The sequence below is a fragment of the Diabrotica virgifera genome, chromosome 6 (genome assembly GCF_917563875.1).
Source record: "Diabrotica virgifera virgifera chromosome 6, PGI_DIABVI_V3a".
Classification (NCBI taxonomy): Eukaryota; Metazoa; Arthropoda; class Insecta; order Coleoptera; family Chrysomelidae; genus Diabrotica; species Diabrotica virgifera.
Window position 1 is genome coordinate 250415036 of NC_065448.1, and position 22369 is coordinate 250437404.

Consider the following 22369-nt stretch of genomic DNA (forward strand, 5'->3'; position numbering starts at 1 on the left):
GATTCGATTCCAGCAATAAAATTGCTGGTAAATAACTTCTCCTTGTATTTTGCTAATTAACCCAGAGTATATGGGAACTCTGCACCATCCATTTCTATGGTAAAGAAGTGGTTTACTGAATTTCGATTTGGCCGTACAAGCAATGAAGATTGCGAACGTTTTGAACGTCCAGTTGATGTCTCTACATCCGAAACAATTGAAAAAATTCACGAGATGGTTTTAGCCGGTCTGAGATTGAAAGTGGGAGAGATTGTAGAAGCTGTAGGCATCTCACATGGCTCCGTGGTTTTAATTTTGAATGATCACTTGTGCATGGGAATGCTTTCTGTAAGATGGGTGCCGCGTTAGCTCACAATTGACCACAAACGCAACCGCAGGAATGTTTGGCGTAGTTCAGACGCAATTTAGACGAGTTTTTGCAACCGTTTACTAACCGTGAACGACACATGGATCCCCTACAACACACCGGAGAACAAACAGCAGTCAAAACAGTGGGTTTCTCGGGGTAAATCGGCGCCAAAGACAACACAGTTGGACTTATCAACTAATAAAGTTATGGCTACCGTTTTTAGGATGCACGCGGTATAATCCACATTTACTACCTCGAAAGAGGAAAACAGTATACCAGTTTATTATTGAGTCGGTGTTCAATGAGGAATTGAAAAAAATACAACCGGGTTTGGCCAAGAAAAAAGTTCTTTTCCACCAGAACAAAGGGTGCTCACATGTGCAGTTTCCATGGCAAAATCTATGAATTAGACTACGAACTGCTCTCTCGTCCGCCCTATTCTCCAGTTTTGGCCCCTAGTGACTATATCTTGTTCCCAAACTTGAAGAAATAGCTCGGCAGAAAGAGATCGAAAGAGCTCGACTTCTACGGCGAATCATCTCACAAACGCCTATTTTGATGACCTCAACATATCATATTTTTCGGAAGGGGTAAAAAAATTGGAGAAACGTTGGACTCAGTGTATAGAACTCAAAGGAGACTATGTTGAAATATAATATATCTTTTTAAATAAAAGCCTGTGTTTCATTCGAAAAGTCGCGGACTTATTGACTCGCTCTCGTACCTATATCTTTCAGAAACAAATATTTGATTCATTGATTAATTCGTTGATTTTCATATGCTTTATTTTTTCAACCGATTTTGGTCACTAGCATTGAACATATAATATATTACACTTTTATAAAAAATAACTTTTTATAATACCACGTTTTTATTATTTGTAGGACACAATATAAAATTATAACCTATTTTGTTATTTCAATGATTATGTCATGAAATAATTTTGTAATTGATTTTAACTCATATAAATCAAAGAAAATGTTTTACACACAATTCTAAGGGAAATATTAAAAATTATTTATTCATCAAAATTTTATAAAATTTTTCTAACTAAAATATAGACAGTAACTATTGAGAAAATTAGTAGAGCCATCTTTTGAAAAAAGTGAGAACTAATTTTACCATATAGAATTTAAAATGGCTTAAAATTCCAAATAAAACTCAACGTATCCATGTAAAAAGTGTTGAATATTGCATTGTCATCGAGTTCTGAGATATTCCAAAAATTTCAGATCTCTAGCTAGTCGGGAAGTATGTTTAAAATCGATTACATGATTTTTCCCGGACAAAGTGACAAACAGATAGACAAAGTACATAAAAACAATGTAAAAAATAGTTCCGGCTTACCTATTTAACTGTCTTCTTTCTTTCGGCGTTAGCTTTTCTTTTCCGGAACTATATGTAGGTGAATTGATGTAACTATTACTATTACTCTCGGCATCTGCCAGTCTACTATCAGAAGTTGCAGTTCTATAACCTTCCGTCGCACTTTTAAATTGTTCCGTACATGTTAACGTACTATGCTCACTGATTTCTCTTTGTTTTTCAATATCTTCCCTCATTAACATTTCCGCGGCTACTGTGTAGGTTTTGTAACGATCTCTAGCTTGGTTTCTCCGTTGTTTCGTAGTCATGGATTTACTTAAACTTCGTATTTTCTTTGGTGTTGATTCTATACTGCTCCTGGCATCGGAAAATAGGGTAACTTCATCTTCGTCGTTGTCTAATGCAGTTTCCATTACTAAAAAAAATTAAGCATTATATAGTAAGTGTTATTAGATTAAAAACTCTTTTATATACAATGATTTACTCGTTATAACAGTTTCAAACTAAAGAAATGTTAATAATGGGTCGATTAAAATGCTGTGATCAAAGAAAAGATGTATTTGCACGCTTCGTGCACTTCGAAAAGGCATTCGATAAAGTACAGCATGTAAAAGTTATGCAGATGCCAAAAGAATATAGGAATATGTGACAAAGATATTCGTGGCATTAAACATTTACACTGGAATCAAACTACTATCGTAAAAATTGGAGATAACTACATCGACGAAATCTCCATACAACGAGGAGTCAGACAAGCTTGCATTTTGTCGCCAACATTATCCGACCAGTTATTTAAAAATGCACTTCAGGGATAGCCATATGGAATAAAAATCAACGGGAAACTACATATTATGTCCAGTTGAACCAACAAATAAACGATTGATTTTTTGATTTGGATTGTCCGTTTATTTTAAAATATAATAATTGTCAAAAACTGTCAATTAAAAACAGAAATTTTAACGATTCTCCCGAAAAATATTAAATTTTTTACCATCAAATATAATAACAACACTTTTCTTTCGAAAAACGTTCAAATTTAATATTTTTTGGGAGAATCGTTAAAATTTCTGTTTTTAATTTGGCAGTTTTTTGACAATTATATTTTAAAATAAACGGGCAATCCAAATCAATCGTTTATTTGTTGGTGCAACTGGACATTAATGTAATTAGATATACAGTCGATACAGTAATTCTGTCAGATAATATTGAAGGTCTCCAAATTCTGCTTGATTGTATTCACGAGGTAGGAGAGGAAATGGGGATTAAAATAAACTCAAACAAAACCAAATTTTTAGTTTTTAGTCGTAACCCACATCAGATGCTTAATATTCAATTAACTGGAGTCCAGTTTGAAAAAGTTTACAAAATGACATATTTGGGGACTGTCATAACAGTCCAACTAGATCCAGACAGAAATAAAACGCACAACAGCAATTACTTAAGGCTATGGGTACATAATTCGCAAATATTTTACGTGTATCCCTACTTTTTCTGTCTTTACACGGCAAATTACGTGTAGTAAAATTCACACTGGTATGGATATGTAAACATTACTAGAATGTCATTCTACTTGAAAATGTCATCATTCATTTAAAGAGATGGGTTTTGAATGTTCTTGGATAACTGTTATTTTTATAATTGCAAATTATTAATTCAGTTAATAAATGTGATAATTTTTTCACTAACTATGTATTCAGTGATTGTAATAATTTATTTGTACAACAAAGACTAATACTCAATCGAGAAAAGAGGAAAAGTGTTAAAAGTGATTTTTTAATAATATATTGTTATGGAACGCTTACAATTTTGAACATCTTTAACAACAAAATACTTGGATCACGGAATATAAATTATCCTGATGTATTCTCTGCTTGGATCTTTCACAAATAATACACAATAAATAACTTTTTAATAAGTTCACGTCTTAAATCAATTATTTATCAAATACACTATATATCAATAATATTTAATCAATAACTCAACATATTCCCGATGCAATGTCAAATATTTAAAATTGTCACTGATTGTCAGTGTCTGACTGACAATATATGTTGACAATATTATATTCGGCTGAGTGGGTTGTAAGACAAAGATAGATTTGGAAAATATTACCACGGCATTGTGTTCATTTTTTTCAAATCCTGAAAAAACCAATAAATATTTTTGAAAAATTTAAACGCAGAATGAAAGACTAGATTATTACCGAGGGCCGAAAGTCCCTTAGAATAAATAAAAAGTTTATTTTGATTGATATATTTGAAATTAAAAATCACACTAAATTTTCTCTTAGTTTTTCACCCCTGTAACTTATTAAAATAAACATTATAGAAGTTCTCAGGGACTTTCGCCCTCGCTATTAACGTAATCTTTCATTCTGCGTTTAAATTTTTCAAAAATACTTATTAGTTTTCTCAGGATTCGAAAAAAATGAATCCCCATTTGAATAGCATTACAGCCGAAAATACGTACCGATCCTCTTAAACTACTTTTATGAAATTGAAATAATTTCTTTGGAATAATTATCTCAGTTTAGAACTGAGACAAAGAATGGTTAAGTGCTATGTTGGGTCTCTTATACTTTTGTATGGTGAACATAATTTAAGCATTGGAAATGTGGATTCATAGATGGATGCTGACGATACCCTGGACAGCAAGAAAAACTAATGAATAAGGACTACGGAGGGCAACAAGATTAGAGCAGAACTGCTAGAGACTGTTAAACACCGAAAAATGTCTTATCTGGGAAATATAGTGAGAGAAACTGAAATAAATTTTGAGATTTCTGAATTTTTAAAAATATGAAAATATTATAAATTAAGTAATATGTAATTGTATTTACAGAAAAGATGAAATACAACCATAGCCACATTTACTTAACAAGCCATGAAGTTGAAATTTGGCAACATCTATTGGTAGACCGATTAATTCTGACAGTTCTCATTTGTTTTAAAATAATTTTCACTGTATTTACAGAGAAACTGAAATATTTTACAATATTTCGTGCTCCAAATTATAAAGAACATTAAAAGGTATGTTATTAAGATGATTTTAGTTCAATATAATATATTTTTATATAAACTTGCGTGCATATAGAAATCCGTCCACTAAAAATTTTGTAATTTTTAATGTCTTATATTTCCTAAACCTGTTGGCAGATTTAAGTGATTTTTTTAATATGTTATAGCCTAATTCTTTTACAATAGCGCTGGTATAATATTGTTGCTAACCAGTTAAATTTTTATGGTGTACCGGGCATTTATAAAATACTGAAATTAAAACCCAACTATAGACTCCGGTTTTCTTAACATTCTGTTTTTTTTTTTATTAATTCGCTTATGTTTAACAACTAGATTTGTTCTTTATCAATTCAGGGTGTTTCTAAATAAGTGCGACAAACTTTAAGTGGAAAGGAACAAAATGCAAAATTTTGACGCTTGTATTTTAAATGTAATCATTTTTTTCGAATCCTGAGAAAACTAATAAGTATTCTTGAAAAATTTAAACGCAGAATGAAAGATTACTTTATTACTGAGGGCCGAAAGTCCCTTAGAATGAATAAAAAGTTTTTTTAATGACATATTTGAAACTAAAAATCACACTAAATTTTCTTAGTTTTCACCCCTGTAACTTATTAAAATAAACATAGAAGTTTTCAGGGACTTTCGGCCCTCGGTCCTAACGTAATCTTTCATTCTGCGTTTAAATTTTTGAATAATACTTATTACGTTTCTTAGGATTCGAAAAAAATGAATCCCGTTTATATTCTTGTTATTGGTTTTTTTTTGTATAATAAACGTTACTTACAAGGAATTACTTTTAATATTATTTTGTATAAACTTCTAATTAATACTATTTTCTTGTTCGACTCAAAAAATACTATAAATTTTACCAGAATTTGTACTTTAAAATCGGAGTTTCGAAAGCGGTAGTCCGAAAGTCAGACTACGGACGTCATCAATTGCGACGTTGCCTTTTTCTCTTCATGGCTTGTAAAGTAAAGGTGGCTATGAATACAACACATTTTATGACACATTTGTTGTCTAAAGGACTAGAAAATAATTGTACTAAACATATAGATCGAGCTCAATAGTGTAGAAATTTCCGTGAAACAGATACCTTCAGCAATTTCAATTAAGAAATATTGGGTCACATTAGGTATAGTACACTTCGCGTCAAAAAAAACTGGTACAAGTCTTATAACCGAAAATCGTGTTTTTCTAGTTGTGTAAATTGGTCTTGTCACATATGTCATTCTTTTTTCTAGGCAACGTTGCCAGTCCAACTAAAATATTATATCAAACCAGCTAAAAGCAGGGCTGTGCGGCAGATCGCAAGTTTTTAGTAGGTTTACTAAAAATTAAAACAACATCGAGCAATCTTGATTAGTCAGTCACATTTATTTAAACATGCATCCTAAAAAATTCTCTTATTAATTTTGTAATGTTCCATCATCTCATTAAGTACCCATAAATAAATTCGTGTTCTATTATAATTTATGACAGATATGACATGAATGACAGATAATAACTCTAGACATGATTTAATCGAGACATAGTTTAATTTAAAATCGAGAAGTGTGAAGGGTTTCTCGTAAAGTGTAGCACAAAACTCTTTTAGAGTTGTGGGATACTAATAAATAAAACACACTGGAAAATTTAAAATTTGAAATTAATACAAAATGAATAACTTTAACAGTGAAAAAGTGTGGAACTTAAATATCATGTATTACAATAAAATTCGAAACTGCTGAAATATTAAAGACATAGGTGGAAAATGTCGCCTGTCAAAATGTTCAATGTGTTTTATTAAATGTATTCATTTTTTTCGAATCAAGAGAAATATAATGAATATTTTTGAAAAATTTAAACGCAGAATGAAAGATTACATTATTACTGAGGGCCGAAAGTCCCTGAAAACTTCTATGTTCATTTTAAGAAGTTACAGGGGGAAATAAAGAGAACATTTAATGATGTTTAATTGCAAATATTTCATTCAAAACTCAACTCATTTAACTCAACCGTCTCTCTGGATATTAAATTTATTAGATAAGGTTTTTTGTTGTTAATGGTAAAAATAATACCTGTCTAAAATTTTTATACCGAATGGTGAATTGGAAAACGGGCCATATTCAATGTAAAATTTTAAACTGTAGAATTCCTGCTTCCCTAATTATTTTATATCAAAACATATTTCTAAAGGATTGAAACCTGTATTGAAAACAACTGTTAAAATTGTTCTACGAATTAAACATATTCCAAAATTTTGTAAAAATATAATAATTTTTCACAGAAATACGCCAAAGTTAGGCCACACACATTACCATAATGTTTATCGGTTGCGTTCGGTCACAGTGAAGTTATTATAAATATTGACAATTTGAACTGTCAAAATTTTTATTTTATCATTTCTTGTTTAAAAAATAATAAAATTGATAAGATAGCCTCAATTGAGGAGAAAGTACTAATAATAAAGATGTTTTATTCAGTCAATAGTGTGCGAACAATCAGGTAAATAATAACGTGGGCCTAACTTTTACACACATACCTACTGTGGCAAATGTAGGTATTTTTCAAAATGCTGGAATGTGTTTAAATCCTAGAACAATTTTAGCTTTTGTTTTTAATATAGACTTTAATCCTCTACAAATAGCTTCTCATGACTTTTGTTATAAAATGATTAGGGAAACAGGAATTTAACAGTTTATAATTTTACATTGAGTTACCTATGGCCCGTTTTACGATTCACCACCATGATTTTTGAACGTTATTTTTTGTATTTAGATTTAGTGCAATTCCATTATCTGTGCTGGCAACAACGCCGTGATTCACGAGCCATTGTGTCCAGTCTGAACACAGGTTTACATTGGGAAAAAAAAGTGTACCAGTTTTTTTTGACGCGAAGTGTACCTAAATACTAAATCGATTTAAGTGTGTATTACAGAAAATATTTGTACGTACTTGAATCTGTACCATCCACCATATCTTCGGCAATGGTTACATCGGCCGCAGTACCATCTTCATCAACGACATGAGTAAAGCAGTCTTCAAAAATCTCAGTCTCGCTGCCTATCCCTTCTGTCGGAACATCCGCCAAAGAATTGCAGAAGTCTGTGATCTCGTTAAAAAGCGATGGTGGGTTGATGTTTTCTAATTCGCTAAAAGGTTGCTTCAAATCAAAAATCGGATGTTGAGTGCTCTGTGGATTGTTGATAAGACCGTTAATGAGAAAATCAGCTCTATGGTCGTTGGGCAAACTTGCAACACTGGTCATACTTCCTTCCATGTCAAATAGAAGGTCAGAGGGAGGATTAATGTGATCCAAATTGGACAGGCTTTCCAAACTTGAACCATTATTTAGCGAATTACTCAAAGCTCTTCGGACCATCAACGAAGGAGGCAACGATTTTTTCCTTTTGGGTAATTTAGGGCTTCTAGGTAGTCCTACTGCACTGTTTGTTAATGAATTCATATTTGATGGAGGCTGAACGTGGTCTAACTCTAGAGAAGCTGCGCTTGTTATGCTCGTGGACATTTCGGCTTCTTGTTTAAACGCTGTAGCCATTTTACTGGCTTCTATTGCTATTAGTGTACTGTCTGTCATTGTTGATGTGTTTATTGAAGAAAAATCGTTGGACGGGATTCCTTCATCTAGTAAGTCCTCCTTTAATTCGTCCACTCTCAATTCTGAAAAATATAACAATTTAGTGAAAACACCCAATATAAATTATTTTAATAAAATTTGGTATACAGCCTCATACTGGCAAACACAATACAGACTTATAATGGTCAAAAGTCCCAGACCTAACCATGAGATGGCGACTTTAATGAATTTTTCAATTGGCATTTTGGTAGTCATAACCTTCAAAAGCATACTGTCAAAATGTTCATGTCACTAGGATTATTATTTACCGAGTTACAGCCATAGAGGTATACGCTCTGAGCTTCGCTGGCGTCGCTACAAGCGGATTACCAATGCAATTTTCGCCGGTAACTTTAAATTTATTATTTAATTGTTATCGCTTAATATTTACAACGCAAAAAAGTAATTAAATTATAATCGATTTTTTTAAGATTTTGCTAATCATTTAAACGTTCTATTAATGAAATATTAATTTCTTACTTCGGATACTTTCACAATTATCGTGTAGATGGCGCTTAGATTAATTTATAATTACATATTACGATATATTAAAAAAAATTTAAATTCAGTACAGTGGAACCCCGATAAGTCGGCCCCCGATAACCCGGAACTCCGGCTAACCTGGACCGATTTTTATCAGACAAAAATTTCAACAATAAAGATGTATTGCTGTTACAAAATCTCGTGAACCTAATTCATTCATTTGGTGACGTCAATATACAAACGAAACAATTGAATCTGACATTACTGAAAATATCAGGGTGCAGATGGGACCCTGTCGCGCAATTCGCAGCAAATAAAATAGTCGTATGTTTTTGGCTTCATTTTATTTCGGTTATACATAGCATTTTCAAGGTTCACGAGGTTTTGTACCAACTCTATGTAATATAATATTTGAGAGATAATGGGTACTTGTGTAATTTAAACTACATATACCATTACAAAGACCATTAATATTCTTTTTTTAACAACGGTCTTAGTCATCACTGAACATAACATCAGAGAGGGTATTGTGTGTAGTAAAGTCGTATTGTTCGCTTCCAATCGTTCGTAAATCTATTCAGATTTTGTGTGCGTGTTTTTGTCTATAAGGGCAACAAAACGTAAAAATGTTGTAGTGACAATGGAAAAGAAACTAGAAGCATTAAGTAGAATTGATAAAGGTGAATCTTGCAGCATTATATGGTGTCGGTACATCTACAGTATCGGATTGGAAGAAAAATAGAACTAAAATCGAAGATATTTTTTTTCAAAATGATAACAAAAGACAGTTTGGACAATCGGTGCAAAGCTAATAAAGCTATAAGAATGAGACTCTTGACGACGCTTTGTATGTGTGGTTTTGTGTGGAATGCGAACGTGGTTTACCAGTGTCTGTGTGACAATTATAACGGAGTTTATCTGTAAGCATACCATATTTTATTAATTTTTACCATTTTCTCCGGCTAACCCGGATTTTCGATAACCCGGATAGGCCGCGGTCCCGATTAATCCGAGTTAACGGGGTTCCACTGTATTTAAAACGTAAGTATATTTAAGGTAAAAATATACACCACAGCTTTGACCAACTAATATTTTTTTCCTATTAATGTTTTTAATTTCAATGTTTTAAATTAATCACTTTGACATTTATGTCAAATTTCCACCGAACGTTCACTGATTTGTCACTACTGGCGCTCGCGAAATTTTAAATATCCCCTCTACCTACGAGCTATAGCGTATATATTAACATAGAGTGAGCCTACCCTCCGCGCTTCCTGACGACAAGATCTCTTGGACTGGTTTGCGGTATTTCTTTCTAGCACATTGTATCGAGAAACTAAGATGCCATTGTGAGAATAGGCACGGAAGGGGAGGACTACTGTCGTAACTTTACTATGCGTAAGAGTGAAACAGCACTGAGCCAAATAAAAAGATGGTGTCGTCACTTCGCTCTGAATGACACTCTGTCTATGATAATATTTAAGTCTATGGTTACAGGGCTTGAAGTGCATAGACATAATAAGAATAGAAAAGGCATACTGAGCAAAGTAGTATAACGTGCGGGCAGTCTATCGGTGCTCTATCTATCTCTTTTTATCGAGCGATCCCGCGCATGGTACAGGCAAAGATGGCTAGACCACTCAAAGTGAATATTGGCCAATGACGTCTTTGATATTGGCGTTACACCTCGATGCACAGAGCGGCCCATAGTCAATTCTTATTATGTCTATGTTGAATTGACGTTACTTTTGTAATTTTTATAAACAATGGATTCAAAACAACTGAGTGTATTGATTTATCACTGTTATTTTTTATGAGAAAAATACCGTTCAAACTGAGCAACGGCTCAAAAACTGTTACCGGGACTCTGCTCTATCGATTACAACCGTTACACCATGGTTTGCTGAGATCAAATGCGGTCGTACCGACACCAAGTTGCTGAATGCTCCGGAAGGCCAAATGATTCAGTTCTTTCCGGAAACATCGAAAAAATGCTGAAAATTATTATGGAAAATCGCAAAGTGAAGTTGCAAGACATAATAGCTGTAAAGTTATCAAAGGGCTGTATTTTGACTGTTGTACATAAAAATTTAGGTATGAGAAAGCTGTTTTGCAGATGGGTGCCGCCTTTTCTCACACTAGAGCAAAAACAACGAATTGATGAATCTCGGCGCTGTTTGGTCATGTTTAATCGGAATAAGTCGGAGTTTTTGAGTCGGTATATCACAATGGATGAAACATCGATCCATCACTTCACTCAGGAATCAAATCGATAGTCAGCTGAGCGAACAGCACCAGGGGAAAGCCTGGTGAAACAAACTGCCGGCAGGATTATGACCTCTGTATTTTGGGACTTGCAAGGAATTATTTTCATTGACTATTTCAAACATGGAGAAACAATCAACAGCGACCAATATATTCCTTTATTGGAGCATTTGAAGACCATAATCGTAAACCAAAGGCCTCATTTGTTGAAGAAAAAATTGTTGCTTCACCAAGACAACGCACCGTGTCACAAATCGATGAAAACGATAGCAAAAATGCACGAATTGGGCTTTGAATTGCTGCCACACCCACAGGGATTACTACCTTTTTTCCGATCTTAAAACGATGCTCCGTGGCAAGATATATCTAACTAAAAGAAACTAAAGCATATTTTGAAGGCAAAGAAAAATCGTTTTACAATAACGGCGTCGAAAAATTAGAAAAGCGTTGGAATGATTGTATCGCCGCTAAAGGGATGAATAAAGAATAATTTTTTCAAAAAACTGTTGTTTACTAGTTAGACCCGGGACTTATTGATCTACTGGTTAATGTAATAGCTATTTGTATAACAAGGGAGGAAAGTGCTACTTTTCCTCCCGAGAATGAAGTTTACTGCCCAACGCGTAGCGGAGGGCAGTAATCATTCAAGGGAGGAAAAGGCACTTTACTCCCATGTTATACATATGGTTTTTCCACCTTCCTCAAATAAGTCATTTTTTTCATTTTTACTTAATTTATTTATGGTAGGGGAACCCAAGCGGGGATTTTTGCAGTTACTCGAGCGCGTCAGATTAGCATATGGGAGAAACCTGGTACCCTGCAGATGTACCTCTACCATATATTGGCTCTTAACACAGGGGAGTTCGTTAAGGGGGCCCGAAAAAAAAAATCTATCCTTAAAAAACCTCGGAATTGTCAGATTAAGATAAGGTAAGTTTTATAAAGGTAAGGTATATTTCAAAAATCTGACGATTTGAGCCGGGCGTAAGGAACTGGGTGAGTACCAAAGTTTCACAAGAAAAAAGCGAATATTTCGCGAAATGAATGACAGATCGAAAAACTAAAAAACATGTGCCCAATATTTTTTAAAAATCTATCGAATGATATCAAGCACGACTTCCCACGGAGAGGGGTGGGGGGTAAATTTAATATTTTAAATACGAATCCCGCGATATTTCGCGAAATGAACATCAGATCGAAAAACTGTAAAATACACTTATTCAATATTTTTGAAAAATCTATCGAATGGTACTAAACACAACCCCCCATGGATGTGGGGCGGGGGGTTACTTTAAAATCTTAAATAGGAGCCCTCATTTTTTATTGCAGATTTGGATTCCTTACGTAAAAATAAGTAATTTTTATTCGAAACATTTTTTCGAACTATGGATAGATGGCGTTATAATCGGAAAAAACGATTGTTGGAAATGGAAAATTAAATTAAAAAATGGCAAGCGCCCACTAAAACGGAAAACTTTACTAAACTTTTTTTGGATTTAGGACCTACTCTTCACAACCCAATAGGTCCCCAAAGCGCTCGAGTGACTGCACATTTAGCATACTTTGCTCCCCTACCATTATGTAACTAACCAACAAAATTTATTAGAACTAAAACTAACAAGTAGGTACAATATAACTGTCAACTGTCAAATATAAGTCAAATTATTAATGTAAACATTGTTAAATCAAAATAACAATTTACTGTTTTTTACCATTCTGCAAAATACAGAGTGTTTTTAAATAAACGTTAAAATGTATAGATACTTACATAATAGAAAATAGATATTGTACAGGGCGTCAATAAGTTATATTTCATGAATAAAATACCATGTCACTTTTACTTTTCCTCCCTAGGGAGGAAAAATATTTTCCTCCCTAGGGAGGAAAAGTACACCTTTGCTCCCTACAATCAGGTCCGGAAAAGTATACTTTCGGTAGAGGTAGGTGGAAAAATAAATTTATTGCCATCAGCTACAATAATTGTGAGTTATTTTAGTTTATTCTCATGGCTTATGCACTAGATGTAAACAGTAACTGACAGCGATGCCGTCATCAGCAACAAACGAGATGGCTATTTGGTTCAGTGTTTGAATATTTTTGGATAACAGTTACTTGTATAATGGCGTAAATTATTCATTAATTTTATTAATAAGATTATTTATTCACTAGCTGTGTATTCAGTGATTACAATAATTTATACAGTATACAATAAGAACTAATAATCGAGAAAAGAGAAACACCTTTAACAACTAAATCGTTGTTTACATTCAGTGCATGTCTTATTGAAATTTAGTATAGTAATTTTGTGTAGCTAGAGAAACTTACCTTCAACAATCTCCTCTTCTTCATTACTGAACGTAATAACGTTGGGAGCACTACCGGAAATACTTGGAAAGGTAACATCATTTGGTGATACTTCTTCATTCCAAGTGTTATCACCTGTGGATACCTTATAATTTTCGTCCTTGTTCAGATGGCTAGCCTGTGATACCAGTTCTGCTGTAAATCTATCCAGGGATTCGATCATCGCATCCGGATCGAGCATTCTGTTATCGACTGCTTTAGAATCATCACAACTGCGAATTAGTCTGTCTTCCATCACGTCTAAAATTTTGTGCAACGAATTTCTAGATCCATTCTTCGTCCCTTCTAAAAAATATGAATGTTATTTAAATCTTAGCACTTAGTATCATTATTAAAAAACCACAAACAACACAATTCTTTACAGGAGAACAGGAAAGAACAGGAAACTTCTTTCAAAACGACAGCGGGCAGCTTATTACTGATGTGAAGTAAATCCTAAAAACCTGGAAGGAATACTTCTACCAACTGTAAAACGGCCGATCTAGCAGAAATACATCAACCGTAGAAGTGCATACAGCTGAAATAGATCAATACCCGACATACGAAGAAGTAACACAGACAATTAAAAAACAAAAATAATAAGGCACAAGGCAGCGATGGTAGATAGATAACCATAGAGTGATTAAAACAAAGAGGAGAAGCGTTGTACAGTTCTATATATAAGTTAATTCAAGACATTTGGTGCCAAGAAACAATGCCATATGAATGAAAAGAAGGGGTTATTTTACCAATCCAGAAAAAAGGAAACAAAAAGCAATGTATCAACTACCGGGAAATAACGCTTCTAAATACCACCTACAAAGTTCCTGCAAACATCCTGCTAGAAGGAACCAAAACATACACAGAAGAATCCTTGGGGATTATCAATGCTGATTTAGGCCGACAAGAAAAAAGCGAATATTTCGCGAAATGAATGACAGATCGAAAAACTAAAAAATACGTACTCAATATTTTTCAAAAATCTATCGAATGATACCAAACACGACTTCCCACCGAGAGGGTGGGGGGTACAATTAATATTTTAAATACGAATCCCGCGATATTTCGCGAAATGAATATCAGATCGAAAAACTGAAAAATACACTTATTTAATATCTTTGAAAAATCTATCGAATGGAACCAAACACGAACCCCCACGGAGGTGGGGTGGGGGGTTACTTTAAAATCTTAAATGGGAGCCCCTATTTTTTACTGCAGATTTGGATTCCTTACGTAAAAATAAGTAACTTTTATTTGAGCCATTTTTTCGAATTATGGATAGATGGCGCTATAATCTAAAAAAACGATTGTTGGAAATGGAAAATTAAATCAAAAATGGACAAGTCCCCACTAAAATGGAAAACTTTACTTAACTTTTTTTGGTTTTAGGACCTACTCTTCACAACCCAATAGGTCCCCAAAGCGCTCGAGTGACTGCACATTTAGCATACTTTGCTCCCCTACCATAGTTATTGACAACGCTAAATACATAATTTGTAAACATACAAACCTGAGTATAGGGTACAGAATGGGTGACGAAATTATCTGAAATTATCTCTATCAATTTTAAAACTTACAATGGGCTATATCTGACGAACAAAAGCTGATATCGAAAAATGCTTGAAACCGTTTCTAGGATAGTAAGGGGGAACTAAAATGACATGAAAGAGAACTTACCCCCATCAACCCCCTAGGCCTCACCCACCACAACCAAAAAATTTTAAATTGCAAACCCCTACTTGTGATACATCATTGAAAAGACTGTAAAAAATTCTATCCAATGTTAAATGGTATATTCTTACTATGACTTTTGTATTTGTAATGCTATCTTCCGGACTATTATTTTGAATGATAAGTGTCCGTCGGTACTTTTTTTTTAATGACAATAATTTGCGGTTCTTGCAAAACAAGTTGAAAACATCTATTTTTTGGGTTCTGTCAGATTCAATAATTTTTGGTTTATTTGAGATTCTTGAATGTCATTAGTTTTCATCATTTGTACGATCGGTAGGTACTACTGTCATTCAACTGTAGTTGTCACGATGGTTTACAGTATACCTGAACCAGTGTTATTTACGAACAGCTCAAATATTCAATGAAAGGCATTCGGACAAAAATGTAAGTCACGTGTACGTCCGCGATTGAGATAAACGAGAAACGGTATCAGTGCAAAATAAAAAATGGGATGTCCCAAGATTACTGAATGAAGCATCCCAAATTGAGGTCCTTGGAAATTTTGCAATAGAGCCTACTGCATCAACACATCAAGTATCTGCAATGACAGAACTTTCACACGAGTCGGTTAGAAAGGTGTTGAAATTACATAAGTTTCACCCGTACAAAACACAAATTCTTCAAGAACTAGGCGATGATGATCCAGACCGACGAATTGAGTTTTGTGAACGCATGACTGAAAGAATTCGCGTTGAACCGACAATGTTAAAAAATATTTGTTTCACTCATGAATGTAATTTTATGTTGAATGGTAATGTAAATAAACAAACCTGTCGGTACTAGAGTGATGCGAACCCGCATCGATTCAGAGAAGGTCATACTCAATATCCTGAAAAACTGAATGTTTGGGCAGGAATATTAGGCGATGCTATAATTGGCCCCTTGTTCATACCAGGTAATTTAAGTGGCCGACATTTATCTCGATATGCTGGAAAACACCATCGAACATTTAATTGTGCATGAATTAGAGAACCAAAGGGACGATCAAGGCAACCTAGTTCTATACGAAGATTTGCTGCACTTCCAACAAGATGGAGCACCCCTTCACTATTCAGCTTCCGTTAGGTACTGGTTGGATACTAATTATCCGAACAAATGGAGTGGAAGGAGAGGTCCTATTGAGTGGCCACCGAGGTTACCAGACTTACCGCCACCTGACTTATTTCTATGGGGTTACCTCAAGTCAGTTGTTTATAAAAGTCAACCTGCGCCACTTGGGGAATTCCGAGAAAGAATTACGCAAGCATGTCGCGCTATTACTAGAACAACATTTGCCAAAATTCGTGCATAGTTTGAAAATAGGCTGTGTATTATTGTTTACAAAACAACGGAACCCACTTTGAACATTTACTTAATTGACATTTTTAACAAATTTGTAGTTCAACAGAAAACTTAATAAATTCTCCATTTAAGCCAAAGTATCACAATTATTGCTTCACCCTGTATAATTATTATTTATACTAATGGATAGCATTTTTTATAGTCTTTTCAATGATGTATCACAAGTAGGGGTTTGCAATTGAAACTTTTTTGGTGTGGTGGGTGGGGCCTAGAGGGTTGATGGGGGTGAGTTCTCTTTAATGTCATTTTAGTTCCCCCTTACTGTCCTAGAAACGGTTTCCAGCATTTTTAGATATCAGATTTTGTTCGTGAGATATAGCCCATTGTAAGTTTTAAAATTGACACACTGTAGAGAGTCAAGAGGACCTTCAGATATTTTTATATCAATATAACAGCAAGAAAGTTAAACGTGATAATATCACCAAATAAAACAAAAAGTATGGTAATCTTAAGATCCAATAAGGTGCAAGCTGGAAGTGGACAGCAAAATAATCCAGCAAGAAAGAAGTCTCAGCTGCCTGGGAGTACTAATGCAGTTATGGAGATACAGAAGTTGCCCAACAAATAAGCAAGGCCAACAGAATAGCAGGATGTCTTAAACACACTACCTGGCGCAATATACATCTACGGACAGAAACAAAGGCCAAGATTTATAGGACAGTAGTTAAGCCAATTATGACTTACACTGCGGAGACAAGCACAAAAAGACTGATGGAAATGTGTGAAATGAAAATAGTCCGAGGTATCACAGGAAAATCATTATGGGACAGACAATGTAGCACAGACCGCAGGCAAAGCTGTAATATAGAGAATATAAATGACTGGACACTGAAAAGAAAAAAAGAATGGTATAGCCATATAAGCACAATGGGAGAAGGAAGACTGGTAAAGAGAGGAGACTGGGAGACAGATCACCAAACGGCCGAAGGAGTATAGGAAGGCCAAGGAAGAGATGTAGTGACAAGTTGGATATATGATTAGGAGGCATCCGAAAATGGAACAGCTGCGAGCCTATTAAGGAAGCAGGAAGAAGGAAGAAGAAGTAAACATACAATTAATTACCTGGGAATGAGATCTCTTCTGTAGGCGAGCATTTGGCCAGTGATGTACCTGTGAGGCTGTTCCTTATTAGGATCTCTGTTCTCTCTCGCACTTCTCGACGTCGATCGTTCGCCTCTTTCTCCGCCACCTCCTTTGTCACGTTCTCCTGTAGGATTTCTGGATTTTTTTCTACGCCTGCTACCGCGCTGGACTGATTTGCTGGATCCTCTTCGTTGTAGATCAAGTTGCTGGTGGGCAATTCTTGTGTGTTCCCGGCAACAGACGCAGCACTCACGTTTTTTGGATGGTGGTCATGTAATGGCGGACTTGATGAATCGTAAGAGTGCGATACGGGGTTCATCGGTTGTGATCTACAATAATTACACGTAAAACATTATGCAAGTAATCGGGAAATACTTATTCATTGAAATATAAACAACTGAAATCAAAAGATATACATGTCTATGACTCATTACTTTTATGAATTTGATTTAATAAATTTTACTTAAGATCCAATGGAAATAAGTTATGACAGTTGGATTTGTTTTAACTTGGGAGTCAATTGAGTCTCCGTTAGGTCTTCTTCTTCTTCTTCTTTCTAGCATGATCAGGTCACGGAAGTAGGCTGCTGCCTGTTCATTACCATCAAGTATTCGTCGGACAATGAGGTCCAGCATTCTCGTGATCGTTCTGGTGGTCTACCCTGTGGTCTTTTACCCACTGTGTTATTCGTTTTTGCGCTTTTAACAAGTCTGCTGTCCTCTATTCTCTTTATATGATTGTTCCAATTTCTTCGTCTCTCTCTGATCCACCTACCTATGTCCTGTATTCCACTTTTTTGTCTGATGTCTTCACTTCTTATTCTGTCACGTAGAGTTTTGCCTGGTATACTTCTTAGTTTTCTCATTTCAACTGTTCTCATCATTTGTAACGTTCTATTTGTGTTTAGTCTTGTTTTTGCCGCATATGTTATAATAGGTCTTATTGTTGTTTTATATATTTTGCCTTTGCTTTCAGTATTTAGATAGGTACCTATTTGTTTTTCGTTTCGAAGTTATCTCCTTTATGACTGTATCTTTTTTATCCTAATGTTCATCACTATTGCTAATTAGTTCACATTTCTTCTTTTTTAACTAATTTGATCAGTGTAATTTTATAGTCAATTTGTAGTCCACAGTTAATTAAATTTTAAATTTAAATTTGTGTAGAACATTTGTCGTTTTCTTTTTAATTGCAATAGATATAAACGACAGACATAAAAAAACGGCAGATATAAAATTTTTATCATATCATTATTTTGATCATAATCATTTTGTTAACAACTTTTTAAAATCGACTACCTTCTTCCTGTACTGCCACTGTCACCGACACTTCAAGTACTTCCTTATGAACTTTTGACACTTGGCAGACATTCGTGGCCCAAGATGATTCTTTAAAGTTTCCGTATAGGCTTTCATCATGTTCCCGGAAGTTATCCACTAACATCGGCGTTAAGCCATTTCAATTTTACTACTTTAGAATGTAGATTGAATTATAATTATGTCCATTGTTTGGTACTGGGGCTACTTAGCAAGTACACGAGTAAGTAATCATAACCACATTTTTTAACATTCAAAATTTCAACCATCTTTTTTAATGTTATTATTGGGATTACTTCGTATTCTATTTTAGGTTGACTGATGATGGACTGATAGGTCCGAAAACGTTCGTTCTGAACATATTTTATGCAGTACATTGGGATTTTTTAACATTTCATTAAATTATACCTATAGCCCAATAAATGACCGTTTTGGAGTGTAATTTCCAGGGGCAACTCCGAATTGCATGAAAATTTGGATTTAGGTTCTACTTACCCTCAACTTCAAAGTTGAATTTGTGCCGTTGGTTGCTTTTACTTGGGGGGTGACATTTACCACTTCTCGGGGGGTGAAAAACGAGTGTTTGAAATGAGGCCGGAAATGGATAAATTGACTTATTTTAAGCACCTTTTGTTCTATTATAAAGTTTTTTACGTAAGTCAATACTTTTCGAGTTATTCGCGATTTGAAATGTTGAATTTTCGACAAAAAACTACGTTTTCAGACCGTTTTTCCCAAATAACTGAAAAAGTAAATTAATATTTTATCGAAAAAAATATTTTTAGCAAAAGTGTAGTCTATAAAAAAAAACGAAAAAAATGATGTACCAGTAAAGTCTACAAATTGAGTAGAAGGAAAGTTGTAGCTCATGGAAATAGCTATTTGTATAACAAGGAAGGAAAGTGCTACTTTTTCTCCCGAGAATGGGCAGTAATCATTCAAGGGAGAAAAAGGCACTTTACTCCCATGTTATACATATGGTTTTTCCACCTTCCTCAAATAACAAGTCATTTTTTCATTTTTACTTAATTTATTTATGTAACTAACCAACAAAATTTATTAGTACTAAAACTAATAAGTAGGTACAATATAACTGTCAACTGTCAAATATAAGTCAAATTGTTAATGTAAACATTGTTAAATCAATATAATAATTTACTGTTTTTTACCATTCTCCAAAATACAGGGTGTTTTATAAATAAACGTTAAAATGTATAGATACTTACGTAATAGAAAATAGATATTGTACAGGGCGTCAATAAGTTATATTTTATGAATGAAATACCACGACGTCACTTTTACTTTTCCTCCCTAGGGAGGAAAAATATTTTCCTCCCTAGGGAGAGGAAAAATATTTTCCTCCCTAGGGAGGAAAAGCACAACTTTGCTCCCTACAATCAGGTCCGGAAATGTACACTTTCGGTTGAGGTAGGTGGAAAATACGTTTTTATTCGTCTAATTCCAAATCGAATAATTCAACGCGAAATCACCGAAGAAAGAAGCGTTTTTCGGGTAAACCTTATTAACATTTTTAAAGTATCGAAAAAAGTTTATTATTTGTTTTTTACAAAAGTTTACATCATCAAAAATAAACGAGTTACACTGAAAAAAAAGTTGGCCTCCCTCTATTTAACACCCTAAATGAAATTAATCGTTTGGCTTTACCATCTATTTTAACTGTATGTGTATTGTTTATATGATCTGTAAGTTTGATTGGTTTGAAGTGCTTATTTTTGAAAACATTTGTTTTTATAGTAAAAAAAAAAATTTCTAAAAATTTTTAAAAATTTCGTTTTTTCAAAATAACTTAAAAAGTATTAGTGATAAGAAAAATCTTAAAGGGTAAAAAAATGTAGGTTTTGCTATTATAAATATGCTAGTTTGTTTTGTTTCTCCGTGAGACAAAAACTGGTTAATTTATGGCTGTTCAAAATTTGCATACACTCGTGATTAGTGACCCATTCAAGCTTTCTCAATTATAACCCTTTCAAAAATAAACACTTTAAACCGGTGAGACTGACAGATCATATAAAAAATAGATAGGTAAGTAAATTGTTTGTAAAGCGGTAGCGATTAATTTCATTTGGGGAGCTAAACACGGCGAGATTTTCATGATTTTTTACAAAAAAAAAAAGAGGGCCAACTTTATTTTGAGCGTAACTCGCTTATTTGTAATGCTAAAACTTTTGTTAGCAATTAAAACAATGCTTTTTATAAACACTTTAAAAAAGTTTAAATGGGTTTTTCCCGAAAAGTGCTTAACTTTTCGGTGATTTCACCTTGAAATATTCGATTTGGAATTAGACGAATAAGAACGTATTTTTCATGAGCTACAACTTTGTTTTTATTTGATTGATAGACTTTACTGATATTTTTTTGGGTTTTTTATAAGCTACACTTTTGCTAAGGATATTTTTTTTCGATAAAATACATATTGACTTTTTGAGTTATTTGCGAAAAACCGTCTGAAACGCAGTTTTTTTTGTCGAAAAATCAACATTTTCAATGGCAAATAACTCGAAAAGTATTGACTTACGTAAAAAACTCTATAGAACAAAAGTTGCTTAAAATCAGTCAATTTATGCATTTCCTGTCTTATCTTGAACGTATGTTTTTTCACCCCCTAGAAGGGGTGACGTGTCACCCCCCAAGTAAAAGCAACCAACGGCACAATTTCAACTTTGAAGTGGAGGGTAAGTAGAACCTAAATCCAAATTTTCGTGCAATTCGGAGCTGCCCCTGAAAATTACACGGTATCGCCGAATTTCCCGTTCATTTACTGGACTACTACTAGTTGTTTTACTTCGATGTTATGAGTTTATTTGAAAATACTTATTTAGAAGAATACATACCTAGAATTGGGTATATCCAAGGGCTTAGATCTGGTTTCTGAGTGACTTTTAGGCATTCCAGAGGAAATACATTGTGCTAAAAGAGCTTGTTCGGCCTCTAGAGAGCCCAAAGATTCTACACTAATGGAAGATAGGGATTCTCTTCTGGACTGTTGGCTGACATTGTGTTCGTGAGAAGTGTTGACATTGCCTAAAATTTAAAATTTGAATTATATTTATATTCTGTACAAATCAGTTCCAATGTGCTTTAAATGCAGCCATTTTTGTCCAGTCCTGAGAAAACTATTAAGTATGTTTGAAAAATTTAAACGCAGAATGAAATATTACATTATTGCCAAGGGCCGAAAGTCCCTTAGAATAACCAAAAAGCTTCTTTCGAATGGGATATTTGAAATTAAAAATCACAGTAAATTTTCTTCTTTTTTCACTCCTGCAACTTATTAAATAAACATTAGAGCAGTTTTCAGGAACTTTCGGCCCTCGGTAATAATGCTATCTTTCATTCTGCGTATCAAATTTTCCAAAAAAACTTGTGAGTTTTCTCAGGATTCGAAAAAAATGAATGCATTTAAAACACATGGGCTCGAAATTTTGCGCCTACGCCCTTAATGTCGGAATAAATAGAAAATAATGTAAGA

General features: G+C 34.1%; 1 protein-coding gene across 2 annotated transcripts in view; it reads right to left on the reverse strand.

Annotated features, from left to right (window-relative positions):
• LOC114338534 (adenomatous polyposis coli protein) overlaps positions 1-22369 on the reverse strand; it is a 216516-nt gene that overhangs the window by 18466 nt on the left and 175681 nt on the right. For both annotated transcript variants that reach the window (XM_028289138.2, XM_050653906.1), the window contains 5 exons: positions 21732-21921; positions 17543-17892; positions 13388-13711; positions 7633-8358; positions 1697-2090 (listed from right to left, as the gene is read on the reverse strand). In XM_028289138.2, coding sequence (XP_028144939.1) covers positions 1697-2090; positions 7633-8358; positions 13388-13711; positions 17543-17892; positions 21732-21921 — 1984 coding nt within the window. The remainder of the gene's footprint in view (positions 1-1696; positions 2091-7632; positions 8359-13387; positions 13712-17542; positions 17893-21731; positions 21922-22369) is intronic.